At 35.8% G+C, this 21,718-nt stretch overlaps 1 protein-coding gene across 1 annotated transcript in view; it reads right to left on the bottom strand.

Annotated features, from left to right (window-relative positions):
* tex264a (testis expressed 264, ER-phagy receptor a) overlaps positions 1-21,718 on the bottom strand; it is a 145,510-nt gene continuing 123,792 nt past the window's right edge. Inside the window, 2 exon segments of the mRNA NM_205661.1 lie at positions 1-971; positions 17,877-18,057. Coding sequence (NP_991224.1) covers positions 667-971; positions 17,877-18,057 — 486 coding nt within the window. The 3' untranslated portion in view covers positions 1-666.

The raw sequence follows: 21,718 nt of genomic DNA on the forward strand, positions 1-21,718 counted from the left end.
TAAAGCTGTTACACTTTTATTGTTTTGATGCTTGAAACCTTTCATTTGTGACCCATACTCAAAGTACAGAAGTGTAGAAAACAATACTAATTAATTAAATGCACAAAATAGTATAAGCAGCTCATATTAAGCACACTCCAACCACTAATATCATCATGCACTTTTAAAAAAAATTCTCACTCTTCTCCCACTTCTATTCTACAGCGAAAGACAGCATTTGGAATGAGCTAATCATGTTTTAAAGCAAACACTAGTGAACACATCATCTGTAGGACATGTTAATGAAATCAAATCTCTGATTAAGCTTCATTTAGTTGCATTAACAGTGTATCCTCGTCTTCAATCCGCACCTGATTTACTCGCCTGAATGCAGATCACCGTGGAAAAACAAACACTAAAGCAACATAAACAATTTGTTTCCTCGGAAATAAATACAAAGCCGAAAAATATAATGTGCATTTCATTAAGTCTTTAATAGAAGCTTCTAAAGGGGATAATTGCTTGTTTGCTGATAAGAAAGAAGTAACTTTTAGGATATTAAGAGATGTTAATTCCAAAGATTAATGAAGGGGGGGAGCCTTTGATGATTTCAAAGACAACCTTTCTCTCTCTTTCTCACACATGCACTCATCATTCATCCACATTCTCTCTAATCCACTTCATCCCTCACTCTTCCCTGTTGCCCATTGTTTCTCCCATCACCACAGGCTTCTGCTGTCCATTATGGTCTTCTTCGTCTGCTTCGCTTTGCTTCTCCTCTTCAACTTCCAGGTCTAGTTCTTCAAAGGAGGAGCCGCTGCCTACAGAATCACTGGATGCTTTCTCCACCTGTTCTCCATCCTCACTGCGAGCCTCTTCTTCAGGCAGAGCTGACTGAGGGCTCTCCAGCAGCGGGGCCGAGGCCTCCACAGCATCTCGGCTCTCTTCAACTACTTCCGGGGTCTCTGAGGTGGACTTCTGCTCTGGCTCGCCTGGAACATGGAGCACATTGACAGTTTTCACAACTGACACTTTATAGTAGAGTTTACCTGTACAAACTCAAAAAAGTGCACCTATTACGCCGTTTTGGATATTATTTAGCAATATACTCAATAAAGTCCTCATTAGAAAACGCCAACTTTGATGTACACTTCAAAAAATGCAGGGTTCCCCACAATCAATTTGTGTTAGGACAACATGAAGGAATTAAGTTAACTTGTTTGTTTCTACAAATTTAAGTGGATTAAAGATCTCAATAAAAAAATATATTACAGACTCACACATTGTGATATCGATGCTGAAACCATATATTGTGCAACCCTAATTCATTCTATGATTCCATAACAGAACCATTTGCCCTAAAGAACCTTTTAGTAAACAGATTTTCAAAACATTTTTCAAAAACCTCTTTATGTGATGGAATTTTATCAGCTGGAAACTCCAGATGTGTATTTAATGTTTGTATTGAACTGTAACGAGCAACTAAGATGAGGAAAAAAACAACTTTTATGATTCTTTCCTTTTATTATTAAATCTTGCGACATGCCCAATTTAAGGTTAATTCAATGACTTTTATTCAATACTTCAGTTGAACTTTCTGTTTGGAGCTTTTGTTCTGCTTGGTCTCCAAAAGATCTGTTTGGTGAAAACCAGGGTTGAATGGCAGCGTTCACACTAATAGAGTTTGTGACACGCTAAACTAATCTTTTTCTGTCTGTACTGTATGTAAGTGTGTGTATATATGGTTTTTGAGGACACAAAATTGTATAATTACATAGGTATGACCTAGTTGTACTCTATTAAGGTTGTTTATAAGGACTTGTTTCATGTCCTTGTTAATCGAAACCCTTAAAATCAATTTGCCACAGGTTTCATGTGAGGGTTGAGGTTAAGGTTTTTAATAGTATAAAGTATAATAAGCTCATGGAGAGTCCTCATAATCCACATCAGAACACTTTTGGAGGCAGCACATGACATATGAGCTCCTGAAGATGTATTAGGAACCATTTTGAGTGAACATACTGTAAAATATCACAATAAATAAGCTAAGAAAAGTTTAAGTTAACTGAAATGATAAAACAAAAAGAGAGAAAGAGATGTAGTTTAAAGTCTTACTGTTATCACTGATAGCCTTCGGGGATCCTTTAATGGCATTTCAGCATCAGAGAGTCACAGTCATTTACTAACAGCAGTATAATTGCGTGAAGCTGTGCTGTTATCGTGACGCACACCAGGTGAGAGTTATAATTGCCAAAAAGCTAAATATGAGCTAAAACAACCCCCAAAGGCAGCGTTTGTGCCAAATTAAAAAACGCCTCTAAAGAGATTTCAAATATTTAACTCTGAATTAAAGGTGAGGTGCCTGGAAACTGCTGGGATATTCTTAAGGGGGGAATGAATTTCTAAAAGAGGAAGAGCAGATTTATGAATTGAGTTTGTTCGTTACTCACTACACAAACATGCTAAATATAGCCTCAAAGCAGTGCTTAAAGGGATAGTTCAACCAAAAATGAAAATTCTATCAATTCTATTCTTAATTTGTTTGAAACTTGCCTGAGTTAATTTCTTCTGTTGAACACAAATGCCAATATTTTGAATGCAAATAGCCAAAAATTGGAACCAAAGATAACTGGAATACATACATAATTGTACCAACACAGAATACCTATCAGCATTTCCAAAAAAATAAAAGAAAGAAAGAAAGAAAGAAAGAAAGAAAGAAAGAAAGAAAGAAAGAAAGAAAGAAAGAAAGAAAGAAAGAAAGAAAGAAAGGCAATAGCCATTGATTTGCATACTAAATTCTATAAGGATGTGACTGGATTTCAGTTTTCTAAAGTATATTCTTCTAAATATCTTAAGGCAACTCAAACCATTTGAGGAAACCGATTGCTACTAACTATATTTGAGAGTTAAAGACTAATCTATATGAGTACTGTGAACTTACTCCATTTAAGTTGAAGTAACAAAGGTCAACACCGAGTTCAAAACTCTTTACAAACGAGTAGAATTAACTTTCAGTCAATTTTGAGTTTACTACACTCATTTCATTTGATAAAGTTGAATGTTGGGTTTTACAGGAAAAAAAAGAAAAGAATAATGTTTTGTAAGCTGTTACATCCCTGTGTTGTTTTGCAATTTTCTCCTTACGCCAGTGTCTCTCTCTCTCTCTCTCTCTCTCTTTAAATTGGTGAAAGGATGCTACTCGCCTGGGCCAGAACACTTAGAATTTCTGTGCTGTGTGTCAGTGAATCATTTCAATCTGTTCAGTCAGTGTGTTACATTTTGGTATATGTCCATTTTTGTTATCTATTCTCCATTTGTCCACCATCAGTTTTACGCACATCTGAGGTTTGAAAGTGGGACAGGTAAGGATGTTGGCGACATACATTGTGTTTTGAATATCACTTTTGTTATTCACACCAGATTAGGGGCGAGTTCCACTGTACTTTTAGTTTTCTGTTATGTTAGTGTAGGTAAGGTAGTGTGTCAGAGACGTGAAGATTTTCTTTTCAATATTGGTATATTTTTGATTTTAGATAGTTAGGGTCGAAGTTGGGCCAATACAATAGGTTATTTTGTTTTATTTATTTCAATTAGTTGGACGGGCCCACGTCTCTGAAACTCTCCCATCTACTTGTTTAAACATTTTGTACCCCGTTTATGCCTTTGATTTTTAATATATTTCTGAAAATATTTATTCTTTTATATATATATATATATATATATATATATAGTAGCGCTGTCAAAATTAACGCGTTAACGCATGCGATTAATTTTAAATAATTAACGCGTTAAAAAAAATTAACGCAATTAACGCATGCAGGTTTTTTTACTTCCTGTTGTGGTAGACGTGTGTTCAACATGCAATAAATGTGGATAAGACCAAGGAAGCACTTTTTGAAGGAAAGTTCCAGTATAAAACAATTAGGTACATCACAGGTTATCCAGAATTTCATGCAATTTCGGGTGTTTCATTTTTAACTTTCGACTTCTGTTGTAAGTTGATACCGCATGGCGAACAGAAAGAAAATCCTCTGCATTTCGTGACTCGGTGTTCCTTTAAGGTAAGGTTCCTTTTAAGGCTACACGGTAGAATTTTAAGAGTATTATCTTAATCATATTAAAATCGGAGTATTGGTGTCTTATGTAAATGTACTCAGTACGTCTGGTGAAGTCGCGGGCTGTCAAAGACAGGGCATTACTCTGCCTTTCAGCATGATCCCTCCAAGTTTAGCGTGTTTTCTCATTAAACGCAATGAAAGCGTATGCTTCGCATTGTTGTCAGAATCCTTGTGAAATACAGTAGTACTTTAGGACGCTTAGTTTAAGCAAATTTGATGAACGTGATCATGCGTGTTGAATCTGAGGTGAGTCGCTCCAGTATGGAAGGCCGTTAGGTCCAAAACGTCTGCAGCGCGTTGTGTGTGTGTCTGTCTGTGTGTGTGTGTCTGTGTCAGGCCCGTTGAGAGGTGTCAGGGGTGGAGTGAGGTATCTGAGTAGGGGCGAGAGGGGTGTGCAATGTATTTAACGACCGGTTTGCAAGAAATTATCAGTCATTTGCAGGCATTTGGGAGTCTCTGTGCACTTACGGGATACTCCTAGTCTTAGCAACTGGATGAATGTAAAGGAGGATTAAGCAAAATTGTTTCTACTCTATAACTAATGTTCTCAACTCACAGCAATAAAACTTTACAATGAGTGCAACAGTTTGTATTCTATAGTTTATTATTATAATTTTTCATTTTCCATATCTGCAATCCCTGTATTTTGGCATTTTTTTGCAGTCCACTTAGAATCCAACATGGAAATCAGTGTTTTCTTTATTGGCATTGATTGTTTTAAAATTTAATTGTCATTAACATGCCTGTGTTTTATTTCTGTAATAAATATGGCTGTCAAGCCAGGATCTTGATGGTTTATTGTGGGTATGTTGTTTGCATGAAGAAATCTGTGTTACAAGTTAAACAAAAGTAATTTAGAGTTAATCAATAGTTAGGGAAAATGTAAAAATCATGATAGAGTTGTTGAAGATAACTTAAACACACTACTGTATTATGGCAGTTAAATAAAGCAATAGATGAATAAGTAAGTGAGAGTTTATTTATATAGCACCTTTCACACACACAAAGTGCTTCACAATCAAAGAAAACTGGAAAGCGGGTAAAAGAAAACATATCAAAACAAGTAATGTAATATGTAATATATTATAATATAATAAATAGATTTTTTAAGAGCTTTACATGTAAATAGATTCATTATGTAGAGATAACCGAACATAAGTCTAACCACAGACCAAATTTCTCATGAAAATGTGCTGTTTTTCCCAAAATGGAGAGTAAAGTAACTTTAAAAATAGACAAGAAGCAGAATCATGAAAAATGCACTAAATCTTTTAAACAAGAGGCCACAAACTCTTTGTAAGGTGCCATTTAGGAGGGTCGCGAATGCAAACCCTTGCTAAAACTATTTTAAAATGCCTCGAATGATCAAATAAAGTGACAAAATCCCCATGAGGATGGAGAATGAAAGAAGTAGAGAGAGAGAGAGGAAGGAAAAAAGAGACAGTGCCCACACTGTGAATCTAATATCAGCCATTTAAATGAGAATAAAACTTCCCATTCTGCCTAATTTCTTTTAATACAGCAGTGAATGTGACCTCTCGTCCCTCCCTGCCTGTATTATTTTAGATGGAAAGAAATGATAGTGCTCTCATCTTGGCCATCTCAACATATTAGATATGGCATCTCAATTAAGATGAGCTCAGTGTTGATTGTGAAGATCCAGAGCAGCGGAGGAGAGGAGCACAGAGGGGAAGACCTTTTCAAAGCCCATTAGGTGCCACAACACACCTTATATATTTGCACACCACACAAATATGCATAAATGTCACTCAAAGTAAATGAATGGTCCACAAGGAGCCTAGATGAATGGTCCTTTTATAACAGTAAATAAAACCTGTCTAAGAAAAGGCTAACTAAATTAGATGAATATTTGATTAATCAAAATATTAACACCATAGGCTGATTGTTCCAGCAGTGCATACATTAAAATGTAGCCTAGTTGTGACTTAAAGGAACGCTACAGTAAGTTATAACTTACACACTACTAAATATTTTTGTGTTGCATCACTGAACTTAGTTTAAATGCAACGCTAAGGTCCAACTAAATATTTACAGCAACATCCCCCCATGTATAATAGTAAAAAAGAGAAGACAGTGAAATTAGTTTACATTGAGGAGCTTGCGATGATAATGAAGAAGAGTTATTCTCCCTTTTATATATATCCTGTTGGATATATATATATATATATATATATATATATATATATATATATATATATATATATATATATATATATATAAAAATCAAGTTTAATGTTTTGATAACTTCATTTGTACTTTCTGTGCTTTCACGGCTTGTGATGCAGGTATGTGCGTCGTCTGTAATGGTGACTGACTGTAATGTAATTTGTCATTTCATTTTCATAGGACAGTTATATAGGCGCATTAGTTGCAAAATTATAAAGCAGTTAACAATTTAAATGTTTATTATTCGATATTAGATCATTCAATGCGACTGCATGACTTTACAGAGAGCTTACGACCAACTAACTAAAGTTTGCCTAAATTTACGACCTAAATTTAGTTACAAATTAGCAAGCAGTTACTAAACCCCTAGTGTAGACTTCACATTCCAGTTTAGGAAAGAACTTACGAACAGCTGGTGCAACCTCACCCTTATTTCTATCTTTATGCTGATTAAGTTATTATTATGAGAAAGTTACCTTAAATTTTTATAGATTTCATAAAAAAAAACTGTAAAGACTGTGTAAAAATAAGAAAAAATAAAGAATAATGCAAATATAACAGTTCAGTCTGGTTCTTAAATCTGATTGGCTGATAGCCGTACGATATTTAGCAAATAACAGCACTCGTCCAACCTCTCCACCCTTATCCCTTGTGTATTATTCTGCCCACATACAGCGACAAGCAGAGAACACTTTTCAGTTTGACAAATATTGCAGCTGTTGGACAACATAATGTTCTTCTGAGGCTTTTTTAGTTGAGAATGTAGTTGTTAAGAATGTAGATTATGCAGTTTATTTATAAAGATAGTGCCTATTTTAAAATATTTAACATTGTCAGTCAGATTCAGTGCAATGGCTGCCATCAGCCTGTCTGAACAGACCAAAGAAAGTGACGGTTGATGTTCTGCAACAAGATGGCATCAGAGACTGCATAATAAGTCCTCCGGTACGAATAACTATGTTCTCAGGTTCTCAGGTATGTTCGTAGGTTTCAAACTACAACTGAACAAATCATTATAAATCAGGTAAGTGACATCCTAAGTCGATCTCTGTCTTTTGTATTTTGTAGTGATGTATTTATGCCACAGAAACGGGTAGTTTTTGCACTGCTTTGACTTTTTTGGGGTAAATTATTGTGATATCCCAATTGCAACAGAGAAATACTGGGAAAAGTTACTAGACTGAAGGCATTTCATGCCGTTCAGCCTTTTAATCTTTAAATGTCAGCAAAATCACCTGTTTTGTCATCATTTTAGACATTATGCTAGAGAACCATTCAAATACTAAGCTCTAAAATGAAGTTGGTAAAGTAGCAATGGTTTCTGCTGTTTTATTTTCTATTGTTTTATATACACGATTATGCCGTCAAACTGTTGTATAAATGTATAAACGCAATATCACACTCGTAGAAGTGCGATATGGCTGTATAGCGTCACTGGTGGGACACTAAGGCACTCGCCCTGCGGCCTGGTGTCAACATACGCCTCACACCACTGCCGATATACAGCCATATCGCAATACTACTAGTGTGATAGACAGACAGACAGACAGATGGATAGATGGATCGACAGATAGATAGATGAATAGATGAATCAATAGATGGATAGATTAGATAGATAGACACAGACAGACAGACAGACAGACAGACAGACAGACAGACAGACAGACAGACAGACAGACAGACAGACAGACAGACAGACAGACAGACAGATAGATAGATAGATAGATAGATAGATAGATAGATAGATAGATAGATAGATAGATAGATAGATAGATAGATAGATAGATAGATAGATAGATAGGGACGGACGGACGGACGGACGGACGGACGGACAGACAGATAGATCTTTGTCATTTCATTTGTATACCTTTATCTTTTATATTTTAAAGACTTTTTACATAATCAAAAAAATAGAAATGTTTGTGATTCTTAGTTATTAACTATCAACCACACTGTTCATCTAAACCAGTCTAGTTAGATGGCTTCTTCCTCTCTATGTCCTAGTCACCACACCTAATTATAACCTCTCAGCCGGAGTAAGCGAGAAACCTTTTCACAACCCAAAAGGGCACCGCTAAGATTAGCCTGGGCTTTCCGGTGTTGGTGAATCTGCCTGTGCTTGTCCTTCAGATTGAGCGCAATGTCCCTTCGGTGCTCTTGACACTAGAATTAGCTCTGTTCACAGCCTGGATGACACCCTCCAAAAGATCATTGTCACATCTGAGAGCTCACACAAGACACTTTTCCTAATCACTCTCATATCTTAATAACTCACCTTACTATCATTATCGGCTTCGGTTCTAGACAGATCCCAGCCTGCCCGAGACCACACGAGATTAAAGACTGAAAATAAGACACTGTGGACATTTAGCAGCACTATGGCAATAAATAGCATAGTGATTACACTCTTTTCATTGAACTCAGTATACTGTACTCAGGTTTTAGGCTACATCATAGTACAGATACTGCAATTACAAATTACCTGCTTCTTGCATCAGACAAAGACAACAATCCCCTATTTTTTAACTCCCATTATGTTTAACTTGATCTGTTGCTTTTGATATAGATCATAACATTATCATAAGATGGTGTAAATCTTATCTGTCAGACCAGTGCTGATTTGTTAATTTAAATGGGGAATCATTCAAATTGTCTGTACAGTATGTGCAGTGCCACAAGGATCTGTTTTAAGCCTCCTTGCGTCTTTTTTATTATTATTATTATTATTATTTTTTGGCACTTTGTCAGTATTATTTGAAACATGCGGTTAGTTTTTACTGCACTGATGATGATACTCGGATATATATTTCATCAAAACCAGGTGAAATGTCAAAACTATCAATGTTAACCGAGTGTGAGAATAATTTTCATCTGTTAAATTCAGAAAAGGCAAAAATATTAGTCATTGAACCAAAAAGCTGCACACGGATGCTTTCTGGAAGAGAAATAACTGATCTAAATGGATGTATTGTTCCTTCATCCTCCACAGTTAAACCTGGGTATTTTATTAGCAAAATGACTTTTAAAAATCATCTTTAAAATCATTCAAAAACCATAGAAACACCGTGAAGTGATGGAAAAATCTGGTCTATCACTGATCCCATAAAGCTGTAGGCTGGTTATTAACCATACACTCATATATTCATAAGGCAGAGCATTTGTATGTGTTTGTGTTTTTGAGAAAGAAATGTTTCTGCCTGGTTAGTAAAAAAAAATTGAAGTCATTGAAACAAGGCCGTGAAACACACAGAGAACATTTCTGCACCAGACTTTTGAGAACTGGATCTTGTAGCCCAGTGTTTTTGCTTCAAAATGATGTGACAATCGTCTTGTTTACTTGCTCACAGAAAACAATATAATGAATAAAAATTTCTAAGTCACTTTTTGAGTGAAATTGGTATATGCGAGAAGGCGTGAACTATCATTACTATGCAATAAGTCATACCTGAGCGTTTGTTATTGTTGTGAGTGTACACAAAAAAAAGTAGACACATAACACATAATTCATCTTATCTGTACGATCAAAACTGAAAGTGAAATTTAAGTTCTAAGGGGGTTAACTTTATTCAATTCAATTTATGTTAATTTCTATAGTGCTTTTCCAATGCAGATTGTGTCAAAGCAACTTAACATAGAAGCTCAAAATTTAAACTGTGCCACACCAGTTTCCAGAGTTAAAGTTCAGTTTAGTTCATTTCAGTGTGGTTTATTTTTTCACTGCTGAGTCCAAACACTGAAGAGCAAATCCATTGATGCACAGTTCCACGAGTCCCAAACCAGTGGCGACAGTGGCAAGGAACAAACTTTATAAATGGTAGTTTTCAGTTCAGATGGTATCAGAAAGAAATTAGATGCAAGCAGAGTACGGCTGATAGTAAAGCACACAGCTATGACTGTTGTTAAAAATTATGCTCAGAATCGATTCAAGTGAGAATGAGATACATGTTTAAGGACACACAATTCTGGCCACACAATCTAGGCCAGGGCGAATCATATATGTTCAATGACAGATAATTACGAAACTAACTCCTTAGGAGCATTATCACCACCTACTGTATTTCACAAATATGGCGATTAAGGCTATCCGTGCTACTGCCATTGATTAGACTGTGAACAGTTTACTATTTCAGTCATTATTTCATTATTATATATCTTAACTATAATTTCAAATCTGTGCAAGGAACTATGTGTTTTGGTACTCAAATTATGTAAATAGAAATTATTAGTTAAAACACATTACTTTATTTACATATCCACACACACAAAGAAAACATAATAGATGTCTAATTGTAGGATTAAGTATAATAAACTAATTCCTTATCCTAATGTTGTTGTACTTAGTTTACTTACTTAAAATCCTTTTGTGGCAAAATATAGAAAACAAACAATAATGCGTCACATTAATATGAATTACTATAGTTAATAATATTAAACTAATATAGTTATGAACTGATGAACTATTTTGTCTTTTACTAAACTGTAGCAACTCTTAGTAATAGATAAATTTAAATGAATTATTAACAGTTAATTTGTTTCTATTACTATATTTGTTGCAACTATAATTACCACAAATTACAAAACAATATATTCCTTACTATAAATTATTATAGTATTTAATATGGGAAAACATTAATAAAAAAGTTATTAGAATATTAAGCAAATAAATACTATTCAACCACAGAAGTAAAACATTAATATAGTATATAGTGATTTGTATTGCATATAAAGATGGGTTATATACTTATTAACTTGCTTTTGTTTCTTTCATTATAATAAATCTATTATATAAATTAAATCCGTCCAATTTAGATCATTTTTATATCTCTGAAAAATGCATCAGCAAAGCCAACAAACGGGTATCAGCTATATTGACTCTGTCAGAAAAATAATGACTTATCATCTACAGTATGTGGCTGATAAAAAAACTGTTCATTCTATTATATTGAATGGCAATGGAATGAATCCCTGTTTGCCCGTCTCGATAGTCATATTTGTGAAATACAGTGCTCAGCATATATAAGTACACCCCTCACAAATCTCTCATTTAAATGAATATTTTCTATGTTATAAAAATCACAGAATTTAAACACTTCTTTAGTCATGCACATATCTGCTCAATACTGTCATGCTGCCTCATAATTATATCTGTAAACTTACAGGAATATAGCCATACTGACATAGACCTGTGATTAACACATTGCTCTAACTTGTAAAGTAGGAACATACCTTATCTGTGAAGTTATTTTTGAATTACATGTACCATGCCAAGTGCTATACAAATAAACATAAATTAAACTGAAATAAATTACAGGATAATAGATATCAGGATCTATAAATAAAAATGGTAAGAAAAAAAGTAATGCTCAAATTTCATCGCAGCATTGCATATCACTGTATAAACAAGATTCATTCTTTTGGCAGTACAGTAGGAGGTCAAATATTGGATTTGTGAGGAAGACCTTCCTGTGCAGGAAATTGCTTGCAGAATCTCTAAACAGTTTGAGATCTGAACAAAGCTGAAGCACATCTTTCTACGCAAAGCCTCTTAAATCACATTTGCCTGAATTAGTTTCTAAATTGGGTCCAGTGGGATTGTTAGCCAAGCTTCAGGATTTTTGTTCAGTAAAATGTTTCAGACAGAAGGGATTTTGAAGGTGAAAAGAACTACGAAAAATAATACAGTAGCTAAAGTTGAAGAAAACACTGAGAATGAGATAAAGTGAGAAAGAGATCTACTAATTATGTAAAATAGTGTGTGTGTGTATATATATAAGGTGGGGGTAGTAAGTATTAAACACGTCACCATTTTTCTCAGAAAGCATATTTTAAAAGGTGCTGTTGACTTGAAATTTTCATTGGATGTTATATATATATATATATATATATATATATATATATATATATATATATATATATATATATATATATATATATATATATATATATATATAATAACAACATGAAATGACACAGGGAAAAAAGTATTGAACACATGAAGAAAGGAAGGTGTAGAAAGTCAGTGAAAGCCCAGACAGCAGCTAAAGTCTCTTAGTAGTTGATCAGAACCCTCTGCCGTTTGTCAGTGTAAATGAAAATTAGCTGCTTCAGTCCAACATCTACATTAGCAGGATGATGAAGATGAAACCAGGGTGGATTTTTTAGCTGTTGGCAGTTTGCTTGGCTGTGTTTTGGATCATGGTTTTGCTGAAATAACCACCCATGGTTTCATCTTCACCATCCTGATAAAGTAGATGTTGGACTGAAGCAGCTAATGTTCATTTACACTGACGAAGGGCAGAGAGTTGCTGAATAACTACTGAGAAAGTTCAGTTGCTGTCTGGGCTTTCACTGCCTTTCTGCACCTCCCTTTCTTCATGTGTTCAAAACTTTTTTCTGTGTCAATTCATTTTATTACACATAACTTGTAACATAAATTTGTAAACTCATTAGATTATTTTATTTGCATATATGGATTTCTTTGGTTGTTATCAACATCGGGTGAAAAATTCAAGTCAACAGAACCTCTAGAAATATGATTTCTGAGAAAAATGGTGACGTGTTGATAACTTATTTCTCCCCCAGAAAATATACAGTTGAAGTAAGAATTATTAGCCCTCCTGAAATATTAACCCTCCTGTGTATATATATTTTTCACAGATGGACCCTTTTCACAAGCCTGTTATGAAACGTTTAACTGTCATGAGCATTTTAAATCTTTGAAAGTTTTATTTAGATTTAAAAAACCAAAGTATGAACATTTATATATGTAGTATATCATCTTTGCTTTAAAGTTCTTGGCGACATCATCATGGAGTTTTCCTTTATTTATTTGAGCAAATAAGATTGTAAAATAATCATTTGTTGTACTCTCTCATTTACTGCTAACTATGACGACTTCCCCTGCTGAGAAACACGAAAATGTGAAAAGAGTCTATTTCAGTTTAACGGACAGATTTTTTTTCAACTCATTTCAAAACATAATAGTTTTATTAACTCATATCTAATAACTGATTTCTTTTATCTTGGCCATGATGACAGTAAATAATATTTGACTAGATATTTTTCACGATGCTAGTATTGAACTTAAAGTGACATTTAAAAGCTTAAATAGGGTAATTAGGCAGGTTAGTGTAATTAGGCAAGTCGTTGTATAACAGGTTTGTTCTGTAGACAATAAAAATATATAGCTTAAGGGGGGTAATAATTTTGACTTTAAAATGTTTTTGTTTTTTTAAATAAAAAAATGCTTTTATTCTAGCCAAAATAAAACAAATAAGACTCTCTAGAAGAAAAAAATATTGTAGTGAATACTGTGAAAAAAAATCCTCCTCTTTTAAAGGTTCAGGACACCCTGGAGTACTTTTTTTGGACATTTTAACAGATTTGTGCTTGTTGAGCATAAATTAAGACAACATTCGCAACTGTCAGCTTTAATTGTGGGGAAAACCGGATAATTTTAAGCTTTAATCAGCTAATTTAATCTTCAAGGTTTAAAATCATTTTTGCGGCAGGATCAAAATTAGTGATGTAGCGCAAGTCTGCTAGTGGAGTGATGTCGCCTCGGTTTCTCACTGTTATTCATAGTGAAGTTTTCTCATCCTATGAGAAGACCCTGCTTCTTAATTATTCATAAGAGAAAGTGCTTTTCGAGAGCAAGGCAGACCTGCCAAGCTGTGACCCAATGACTGGGTGAAACTGCATCTGTCAGCCACAGGACGTATGTGTTTGTTTTCATGATTCAAGGGGTTTGTTGCATATTTTTCCCCGCGATTCTGTCAGGCCCGATATACAGCAAAGCTTTAAGCTGGTTTGCAGCAAGTGTTTTTGTTAGGAGAGCTGTACATGAATGCTGGAGAATGGCAGACTGTGTTCTCATTTTGTGCACCAACTGACAACAGTTATTTACTCCCCTCTTTCTGCCCTGCTTTGTTGGTCATGCTCACTCTTCCCTCTGCTTGCAGCGCTCCACTGCCATTATGAAGCTTTTTTTTAATTCTGAGGTAGACTTGAACCAAAAGAGGGGGGTTTCAGGACCCCTTAAACATGATTTGGGAAATATTTGAAAAAGAATCACAGGAGGGCTAATAATTTTGACTTCAACTGTATATATAAAAATAAAACATATATTTGTTTGGTCAGTCAAGGTACTATACAGTCTTCTCAAATGTTAAGTACATTTTAGTATGGCTACATGATGTTACTGTGAAAGCACAATTCATCCCAGATCCAATGGTGTATGCGTTTATACTGTTGTGAACAAAGGTCAGTGCAGGTTCACACTGAACTCGCTGAACGCAGCCAATCATCTTCAGCTACCTGCACCAAAAGCCAAGCCTTGATGGAGGCATTTCTCAAAGCGAAAATCTAAAGTTCAAGTTAAAGAGGGGAGAAGAGGAACGGATGAAGAGAGAGATGTGCTCAACTGCCCTGCAATCCTCCAAACCAAGGAGTTTGATTCACAACCTGCACTTGACAGATCCAGCTGAGCAGCTGTGATTGAAAGCCCTTTAATTAAGAGAGCTGAAGGCAGGCACGGACACACACACACACACACACAATCTGAACCCACACAAACACAATCACACATACACACACACACACATTCATACAGACACACACACAATAAGCAAACACACATACCAAGCACACACATTCTAAATACACACATGCACACAAACACACACAAGGATCATGCACACACAAATACACATTTTGAACACACACACATGCAGGAAATATTGTATATATACACAAATACAATACAATACATGTGAACAAACACACTCACACACAAACATACCCAAGCACACACTAGCACATACATATGCAAGTCCACAACAGACATACATTCTAGACACACACGTTCTAAACACACACACATGCACACACAAACAAACTAAGCCTACAAGCACATGCACTTAGACACAAACATACACATTCACACACACATGCACAAACACATACATAAAGTACATGTGCACAAACACACACTCACACACAGACACCCATGCGCGCACGCACACACACACACACACACACACACACACACGCGCACACACACACACACACACACACACACACACACACACACACACACACACACACACACACACAAATACACAAACAAACAAACAGGCAAGCACAACCACAGAGACACATTCAGAACATACACACTGCACACACATTCTAAACACACACACATATACACAAACACACACTGAGCACACACATACACACATTAAAACATACACAAACTAAGCAAATAAGCGCACACACACACACACACACACACACACACACACACACACACTGGGCTTAGCTGTTGTCCCTCTGGAGTAATGACTCTGTTTAGCTGTGCGGAGCAGAAAACAGCCCTCGGACTTTAGCATCAATCTTCACAGCCATTTGTTTTACTGACCACAGAGTGAATTGTGAACAACCGCTGCTGTGACTCTCATTTTTCTCTGTTTCACCGAGCTTGTCGGCTCACAACAGAGACGTTACCCCACACACTGCTGTGAGATTGCTCTGGAATAAACGCACATGATGAATGGCTTTTAATGTTTCTTGCAGGTTCTGACAGATCTGTAATGCTCAGAATGAGGGTGTCAGTTTGGGATCCTCAGGAGGGACGACTGAACGACTGGACATTGAACATGGTAATAACACGAGCCATCTGTCTTTTTCTTTGTGTGTAACGCGGTAAAAAGCACAGCTGCTGTTTTACTTTGTTAGACCGTGATATTATTAGACAAGGGACACACATGAAAAGACAGCTTTTGCAGTGTTTTAATGGAATGATTTTCGTGATGCTGGTTTTTGTTTATGGAATATCCAGATTTTTAACACTTATTTATGAAATAGATGCGTCAACACACTGAAATGATGAATAAAATCTGAAGCTTTAATAGGTATAATGACACGAACAAAAATAAATGAATAGAGTAAATAGTGAGAACTGAAAAAACGTTGGCGAGGCAGTGGCGCAGAACGTAGTGCTTTCGCCTCACAGCAAGAAGGTCGCTGGTTCGAACCTCGGCTCAGTTGGCGTTTCTGTATGGAGTTTGCATGTTCTCCCTGCCTTCGCGTGGGTTTCCTCCGGGTGCTCCGGTTTCCCCCACAGTCCAAAGACATGTGGTACAGGTGAATTGGGTAGGCTAAATTGTCCGTATTGTGTGAGAGTGTGTGTGGATGCTTCCCAAAGATGGGTTGTGGCTGGAAGGGCATCCGCTGTGTAAAAACTTGCTGGATAAGTTGGCGGTTCATTCCGCTGTGGCGACCCCGTAATAATAAAGGGACTAAGCCGACAAGAAAATGAATGAATGAATGAAAAAACGTTTTGAAACAAACCCTTGATAGATTTCTAAAGATTCAAAATTGAGCCCCAGCCAGGGCTCAAACTAGCGACCTTCTTGCTGTGAGGTGATCGTGCTACCCACTGCATCACCGTGATGCCCTAAATTATTATTTAGAAATTTTCGGCATTGTAGAATATAAATGTAAAACCTTCAAATAATTAGATTTTAGTTAATATAATAATAACAAGAAGACATACAAATCTGAATTGTTAATGCTATTAACTACTACTACTACTTCTACTACTACTACTACTACTACTACTACTACTAATAATAATAAATATAAATAAAAAATATATAAACAAAATAAAAAAAGTCTAAATATAATGACATGGCCACAGCCTTATCACTTATCACCCTACAGCTCAAGACCAGGTTAATCACTGAAGCTAAGCAGGGCTGAGCCTGGTCAGTACCTAGATGGGAGACCACATGGGAAAACTAGGTTGCTGTTGGAAGTGGTGTTAGTAAGGCCAGCAGGGGGCGCTCAACCTGAGGTCTGTGTGACTCCAAATCCCCCAGTTTAGTGAAGGGGACACTATACTGTCAGTGAGTGCAGTCTTTCGGATGAGATGCTAAACTGAGGTCCTGACTATCTGTGGTCATTAAAAATCCTACGGCACTTCTCATAATGAGTAGGGGTGTAACCCTGGTGTCCAGGCCAAATTCCCTCTATTGGCCTCCTAATCATCCCCACCCATTGGCTCTATCACTGTCTTTTCACTCCACCAATAGCTGGTGTGTGGTGAGCGCACTGGTGCCATTGTCCTGTGGCTGCAGTCACATCATCCAAGTGGATGCTGCACACTGGTGGTGATGTGGAGAGACCCCCCTCATGATTGTGAAGTGTTCTGAGTGTTTGGCCATTAAAATACACATTACATTACATTACATAATTAGCACTATTTTTAACAATTTGATTGCACAACTTTAAATAAAATCTTGTTGTTTTTTTATAAATGTTTTCATTATATTTCATATAATAATACAATATTGTAAATTGTCACCATTATTATTGTTACTGTTAAGTATTAAGATAACATTAATACAATAATACAAAAAAAAACATATGGTTATATCTCATAATATCACATAGGCTTAAGGTTGCCTATATACTGTACATTATAAACAACTAAAACAAAGTATTACAACACAGTCAGAATAGTTGAATTGTTTATTTCTAAATTCTTCTTCATACTGGCTCAATGATTAAAGTAATAAAAATACATACCTGACACCATCTCTGTGACATCAGCTTCTTCACACTCCACTGTTTCCTCTGTGTCATCAGATGCTTTCTTCTCCAGAAGTTCAGGCACACAGAATTCCTCCTGCTTCTCCAGAGGACACATGTAATGGATCAGACCTCCTCTGCATATCTCCAGGAATGGGCACGCATTTAGACTTCTCTCCTACAGGTGAAACAAAAAGAGAAAAATGATGTTACATCATATGGATTTAAATGCACATCTTGTCATTTTCATTTAGCATTAACATAGATGGATGGAAACAAAGCTGATCTTTGTCCATTTAAAAACTTAAAAACAAAAAAGCCGTAACGTAAAATGTAAAACAATAAAGTCTAAGCATAGATCTTAATGCAGGAAGGGTGGAGTATTTCAAATTTTTCTATATTAGTACAGACGTAGTCTTAGACTGAAAACAAAACACCAAACTGCTACATTTTAATAAGATTCAAACCTCTCAACTGGACAAAGCAAACTAAGGTTTGATGGATGTCTACTAAAATCAAGGTATGGAGATACAGTACTGTAAATACAGAATATACATGTACAGCTGAAGTCAGAATTATTAGCCATCCTTTTAATTTTTCTCCTTTTTTAAATATTTCAAAAATGATGTTTAACAGAGCAAGGAAATTTTTACAAAATGCCTGATAATATTTTTTCTTTCAGAGAAAGTCTTTCTTGTTTTTTTTTTCGGCTAGAATTTAGGCCCCTGTAATCAAAATTCATGTTGCTTTTATACAGTAACAGATGCTGCAGAAAAAAAGATTAAATTCTGTACAGGCACAATACTGTATTTATATTTTTCATTCAAAATCCCAAAAGAACATTATTATATATTTAGCTGATTTGTGTACTTGCATTATGCCAAGTGTTTCTAAAAATGTTGCTAAAAAATATATATGCAAATTTAACTAGTGATACAAATCCCTGTCTAGATTTTTAGTTTGGTCTATAGAAAACAAGGGAAACACCAAAGATGCATAAATGTGTTGCATGTTATTGTTAAGGCTGGGTCGATAAACAAAACTGAGCCAGCATTGCGATCCTCCGCCCTGCCACATTGCAGCACCAACCCGCTCGTGAAAAATATACACTTAGTTTTAAAAACACTTCTTAGTTTTAAAATAACATTTTAGAACAAAAACTAGCCACGTCCACACTGGCGTTTCATATAGCATTACTGAAAAGCCCTCAATCCACACTATACCGCTGAAACACATCACGCGACAACACACTCACCCTCTGTCATGTGCTCTAGGCTAGCACAGTGGTTCTCAAAAATTTTTTATTAAGTACCACCTCAGAAAAAAATTGTCACTCCAAGTACCACCAAAATGAGCAGTATTGAAATACAGTAGTGTAGTAGGCCCAGTAAAGCAGCCATAACTCTGCACAGTAAAACAAACATGGCAGATTACCTCAGAAATATAGGCTATATGTCATATATGGCACATTATATACATAATTTTTGATACATTTTGAAATATATGTAGCATGTACATGACATATTTCATTCCTCCGCGTACCACTAGAAGGAAGCCCGCGTACCACAGTTTGAGAACCACTGCTCTAACATATGCGCATGTCAGAGATCCAGGCAGTCAGTGGGTGCTTTGAGCACAAAACCCCAAAGTGCAGTGCATGTCAGACATTTATCAAGGATATACCGCTGGATCGCGTCTCACTATAGTTGTTAAACGTGATACTAATCTCGTCTCTATCTAACGACTCTTCGGTCTTTTGAATCTATCAGGTAACGTGTCAGTCTCAGTACACTGCTTCAATCCTTCACTTTCACGTTTGTATTTAGTCATATTAGCGAAAACCTCAGACACTGTTGATTGGTTTCTGCTGGTTGTGAAGTGGTAGGCTACAAATAATAAATTTGTTATGAATGAATGCATTATTCATAAATAATTTACTGCCACCTATGATGAAGATTCTATCGCAATGTTTCACATTAGACATAGTACAATGCCAAATTGGTCAACATCGTCCAAATCTATTGCATGTTATCTAAATCTATTTAGTATGAGAAAACAGTGCTCTCATCATGAACAGCATTTACTCTTTAGCTCATCCATAAACGTGGTTTCTGCAGGAGTCCCATAGGATGTAATGAAGATGACAACTCCTGTGATTCCACACTCCCATGTCCAAACATACATGGGTATTTTTATAAACAGAGTTTTCCCTGCCTTCATTAAAAAAAAAAAAAACTCTATCCCCGAGAAAATGCAAAAACACTCTGTGATGCATGTTAAGTGTACGCCAAACCAACAGGGGGAGATAAAAGCCCTTTATGCTGGGTTCACACCAAATGCAGATTAAAGTTTGTGCGCAAGTACATTGCATACAAGTTAATGCAGATATAAGAACCAAGCAATATTGGCCAATCAGAGAGCAGAAAACAGTGCGCATGTTTACGTCACGATGCAAAAACTCTGGTTGTAGTTGTCACATGACTACACAGAGTTTTGTAATATCTTCACCCTGGCCAGTGTTTTCAAAAACTGTGTTTTTGTGTTGACAAAAAGCCAAACCACATTAAAAAAAAAATGGTTTTGAAAATACTCACATTCGTGTGGACAGGGCCTCAGTCACCACATCATTGGACTTAATTCCATTGACAAAATTTTTTTGTCATAAACTGATGAAAACTAGATGAAAACTAAATAAAAATTAAGTGATGATGACAACTTTAATAAAAAACTAAATCTTATGAAATTTAGTTGACTAAAACTAGACCAAAACTAAAATGATTCAGAAGAATAAAATATGACTAAAACTAAAATGGAATTTTAGTCAAAAGACTAAGACTAAATCAAAACTTGCTGTCAGAACTAACACTGATTATGCCTTGTTTGTTGTGAACACACGCCCTCTAGTGGCAAAAACATTACACTGTGCCTTTTTTGACTAACACAATTTAGCTATTGATATTTTCTGGCAACTTAATGGTTATATAAACAACAAACCATGCGCTGAGAGATTAGTGGTGACATCAAGCTATTTGCTCTTTAATACATTCAGTACTAATTATTCCTGTTCATAATTGCTAAGACGGGAATGGCACTGTCCTCTGCAAAAAGACCTTCAATGATGTCCCGCCTCATTAGAATCAAACTTAGGTCAGACCTTTACTGATCAAACACACCAGCCTTTTGACAACTTTGCAGCTGGATGAGGCAGGAGTTTACAGCAATTAGTCTGCTTTTAATGAAGCGGCCTCATTAAGGATTAGACCAAATGCCACTGTAATGATCTGAAAGAACAATGCTAAACAGTAAGCTGGTCAGGCAGTTGCGCAAATAAAACTGCTACGCGTGAAATCATGGACGAAGGTTAAGGCTTTGAGGAGTATTGTTTGTTTGCGATCTTTAAACAGGCATTTAGATGTAAATAAACCACTGTGACTTATCAGAGAGGATCCAAATTTATTTATTTAATTCCATATTTCCAGAGCAAATGCACATTAAGTCATGCGTTAGGTTTATTTTTAGATCCAAATCATTATGTAGATCGTAAAGTTAACATGCAACTGGCTAGAAGCTCATTGTTTCCAATTGCATTCACATAAGAACAGATTTAAAGTACTAAGAACTTGAGAATATTAGATTCGACATGTCATAAGACATCATTAACGCTTCCTCGTATAGAAGCAGAATACTTGTGCAGTGAATACTTTGCAATAAAAATGTAGATGCTAGCAGCATCAGACAGGGCTGCAATATTCTTTTGTGCTGTGAATGATTTGATATATTTATATATATGGAGGATGTTATGTTCTACCAAGCCCTCAGGACAGAACTGTGCTTCCATT

This window comes from Danio rerio, chromosome 6 (assembly GCF_052040795.2).
Source record: "Danio rerio strain M-AB ecotype USA chromosome 6, GRCz13ab, whole genome shotgun sequence".
NCBI lineage: Eukaryota > Metazoa > Chordata > Actinopteri > Cypriniformes > Danionidae > Danio > Danio rerio.